The sequence below is a fragment of the Athene cunicularia genome (assembly GCF_003259725.1).
Source record: "Athene cunicularia isolate RWA chromosome 5 unlocalized genomic scaffold, athCun1 chr5_part1, whole genome shotgun sequence".
Classification (NCBI taxonomy): Eukaryota; Metazoa; Chordata; class Aves; order Strigiformes; family Strigidae; genus Athene; species Athene cunicularia.
The window spans coordinates 12,253,944-12,258,213 of NW_020799101.1; the positions used below are offsets into that span (position 1 = coordinate 12,253,944).

The 4,270-nt window shown below is 38.8% G+C and overlaps 1 protein-coding gene across 1 annotated transcript in view; it reads left to right on the forward strand.

Annotated features, from left to right (window-relative positions):
* The first annotated feature begins 66 nt into the window (after positions 1-66).
* Positions 67-4,270, forward strand: part of MOK (MOK protein kinase) — a 22,392-nt gene continuing 18,188 nt past the window's right edge. Inside the window, 1 exon segment of the mRNA XM_026850029.1 lies at positions 67-200. Coding sequence (XP_026705830.1) covers positions 194-200 — 7 coding nt within the window. The 5' untranslated portion in view covers positions 67-193.

Consider the following 4,270-nt stretch of genomic DNA (forward strand, 5'->3'; position numbering starts at 1 on the left):
GCGCCTGCGTGTTCCGGCGCGTGGGCGGGAAAGGGGCGCGACGCGGGAAAAGGGCGGGCCGGGGCAGCTGGAGCCTGCGCGGTTGCCAGGGTGACAGGAACACAACATGGCGCGCTGAGGGCTGGGCCGGGAGGGGCCCGGAGGGGGCCCGGCCGCTCTCTCGCTCACCCCGAGACCTGCAGGCGAGCGCAGGATGAACAGTAAGGGGGTGTGAGGGAAAGGAGCTGGCCCTGACCTCGGTGTGGAGGCCGCGGGCAGAGGGCCCTTCCTGGGGGGTGGCGCGGGCCCCGGCGCCTCTGAAGGAGGCCGGCCGTCACCGGCGAGCGAGGGGATCGGGGTCCCGAGCAGCGCGGGGAGCGCCCGGGCTGAGGTGGTGGTAGGTGCTTTTACAGTCCCTGGAAACTGCTCTCGCTGCAGCCCGCTGCCAGCTCCTGGTTCTCCCTACCGAGCTCGCACATGTAAACGCTGCTCTCTCTTTGCGTTGCCAGCTCTCTTCAGCAGGGTGCTAATAAATGTTTCTCCCACTCCTGTGAAGAAGTAGCCTGTTTGTCTTCTGGTCTCTCTGAGTACTTTCTCAGAAATTGCTGAGTTTTATCATGCATTATTCCTCAATCCTTTCCTTCCGTTATTTATCATCCTTGTTCAAATCATCCCGTGTCACATCCTACACATTTGGTATGTTTCTGAATGCAGTAATTATGTGCTATGGTTTTGTGACTGAAGCTGAATTTCTTGTTGCCTTCTTAATTTTTTCGGTCGTGTCTCTCTGCCCACATGCATTAATGTCATATTTAAATTTCATTACTTTCTCTTCCTCAGCATCTTGAAATCTTTGCAAGAAAATATCTGCTTTAGGTTTTTATAAATTGTCTGTTTTGACTTTTGTAGTGCTATCTTTTCTGCCATTTTGCATTAGATTCTTTAATTTCAAATGATGATTGATTTTCTGTGCTGTCTAGTTACAGTAATATGGGTATAGTCTTTGAATTCCATCACTTGCCTGTAACTTTAATTTACATTGTTCTTAATTCCCTGGGTCCTGTAGCCTCTTGCACATTAAACTGTTCTTCTGTTGAATGATTGCTTCTCTGCCATTTTCATGGCCACTTTTTTAGTGTTAAACTAGATCAGCTTGCTACAGCTTATTCTTCTTAACCTTTATCTGCTTTTCTGCCAACCGTTATAAGCCTGAACATCTGTGTGTGCTAAAACAGAGGGAAAGAAAGGAAGAGGTTAGGTAGTATCTAGCTTGTTATAGATGCCATGAAAGAATTGCTAACTAGTGTTTAGGTCTTCTTTATTCTTTAGTGTTATATGCAAGTGTAACTAAAATGCTGTTAATTTAATCCTCAAAGCTTTCAGTCTTAAAATACTGATAAAATTTCTGACATTTCTGTCGTTTATCTTTGAGTACCACAAATTTGGGTAAACTAACTGGTAATTAGTTTTGGTTTGTAGCTGTAGTAAGAATTCGGGTGCTTTGACCTGATCTCTTTCAGTGTGTATTTGAAATCTGTTGTTTTGGTGGTGTTTTTTGTCACCTGGTCACTTTTGAAGGATCTATGTGGTACTGAAGTGGATTTTTAAGAATTTCTAGAAATCTTGGCTTGTGGATGCAAATTCAAATTTTGTATTAGTACATTAGTACATGTGTTAGTACATTTGAAGTCTAAATTTTATTTTTATTCTATATAAACTTCTAAGCTATTGCTCTTACAGTGTCTTGAGTTCCTTTCAGGTTCTCATTAAATGATAACTAACTTGTCACATGATTGTTCTCATGTTCTCTGTAGGAGAAAAGCTCTCAACTTCAGTGACCTGTTTTGTTGAGATTTTACACATTGATTTTACACTTCAAAGAGACATTTCAAATAATGCCATTTTCATTCCCGATTCTGCATTTTATTCAATCAGTTGAAATGCTTTTTAATGGATGGCTCTCTCTTAAGCACCAGGTTAAAGCCTCAGTTGTTTATTATGTGTAGAGGGTTTATTTTGTGTATATATAGCACTCTATTGTAAAAACTTAAAATAACAAAACTTACACACTTACATGAAACAAATCTTTGGTGCTGTAAAAATGTTTTTAAAGTGTGTAAAGAATTAACTCTTCTTACACTATTAGAACTCTTCAGTTCAAATGTTTTTAAAAAATCAAATTCTTTTGGGCCCTTCACAGTCACCTGGACTTTTCTTGTAGGAGCAAAATACATGTATAGAAGAAAATATAAACAAACCTAAATTATATAAACATATACTATCTGACTTCTTTATATATCTGAAGATATTTCCAATAAATTTGTACAATAATCCTTTCCCTGAATTTCTCTGTCCAAGTACTTTGGTACATGAGCCCTAAGTGTTAATAAACCATAGATATTCAGATCTTATTTTCAGTACATATGATTTTTTTTTTTTTGATGATAGAGAATCATATGGATTGCCATTTGTTAGAATCAAAGAGTAGGTCAACAAATAGCTATTTTTTTTTATCTGCCTTGGCTATTTTTTGCCACAGGGACTGGCTCTGACATTGTATGAACATATAATGTGGCCAGTGTGCATCTGACTGATTGGAGAGCATTCATTGCTACCAGAAAAATCTGTTGATGCTTTTTCTTTGGCATTCTGTAAGAGTGGGATTTAAGTATTCTGAATTTAAAATCTCCTTCTTATATGTAGCTATTTAGATAGGAAATTAAACTTAAGGTGGGAGTAGAGAGCACAGTGCAGTGTGATTTCTCCTGACAAAGCATGTTACTTGCTCAGTCATGTTGCCTAACAAACGCCAAAGGCTAGGGACCACCTTGCTTTAAAGCACTGACCAGTTATCAAATAACAACCACATGAATTAAACAGGCTTATGGTCTCTTCTGTCTTTTGGAGTCTCCATTAGAGATTGCCTCCTTTACCCATGATGATTTTCAATTCTGTTTCTGCGTTTAAAATAGTTCTATATGTAAATTGTATGTATAGAGTGCATTAGATGTGTCATTGATTTTTAAATTACTCTGATTTTTCCTATTTTTAAAATTTAAATAGCCTAATAAGTTAAGTTTATGATCCAGCATGATAATGATCAGAAAACCTAAGCAGCAGGTGGTAAAAATGAGAAGAACAAATGACAATTCTCACAGAAGTACTGGTTACTGTATTGGAGAAAGAGGGATTTGCAAGGGGAAGGTATCTGCTAATCAAAATACAAGCATTTGGATCACAAGGAAAGGGAAGACTTTTTTTTTAACAGAAGTGCAAAAGTTGGGGAGGAGAAAAGAGATGAAGACAACACCAATTGATTGTTAGTTGGAAGACAGTGTTAGAATGTCCCTGCCTAAGTAACTTTTCCTTCTGCAAAATTTCTTGGCAGGCTTTCTCCACTGTGAGGCTGTATTTATACTTGTAAATTAAACATATCTGGCAATCTTCTTGGACACAAAGAGCAACTGTCATGAAATGGCCCACATCTATGCTAGTAAATTCTCTTATCTTCCAAAACAAGGCAATAGGACAAAAACTGCTGTAGGAATGACCTTAGAAGGAGTCCTCGCATCAGACTAGGAAGGTGCTTAGGACAGTGGTGGTTGTCACAGGCCAAATCCATGCCAGGGACTGTTGTCACAGTAACTAATACAGACAACTACGCTAAACTGAATTTACTGCTGTTGACATAGCTTAAGGCTTCTGCAGTTATTCTGACTCCCACAAACAATTGAATATGATAAAATAGGTTTCCTGCTCTGCTTCCCTCAAAATGAATGGGGTTTGATCTTTCTTAAATAATGAGACTGTGTCAAAAGCAACAGCAGGATAAAGCTAACCAGAACTGGGTTTTGCTCAGATGAAATTACTGGAAGAATTATCACAGATAGAATCTGTAGGTGCTAAAAATAAAGGGAAACAGGAGGACAAAGTGGGTGAAGGGAACCAGGCAGTAGGATTGGTAGAAACAGTTAATCACACAGCTGAAGGAGAATAAAGGAGGAAAGAAAAGAAACTTCAGTTCTGAAGGAAAATAGGTAGACCCAGAAATTAATATAAATAAAGCTTTCTTCATAACCCTAATGTTATCTGCTTCATCTCTTAAAATTCTGCAGAGCTATTATTGACTGATTTTCACATCCTTTTGTTTGGTGCACGTCATTATTAAAGCCAAGCATTATTTTTACCCTAGTGCAAAACTAATATCTGAATTTAGTGTGGGAATAAAGCTTTAAAATCAGCAACTGCTTTGCTTAAAAAAAAAAAAAAAAAAAAAAAAAACTGTAATATG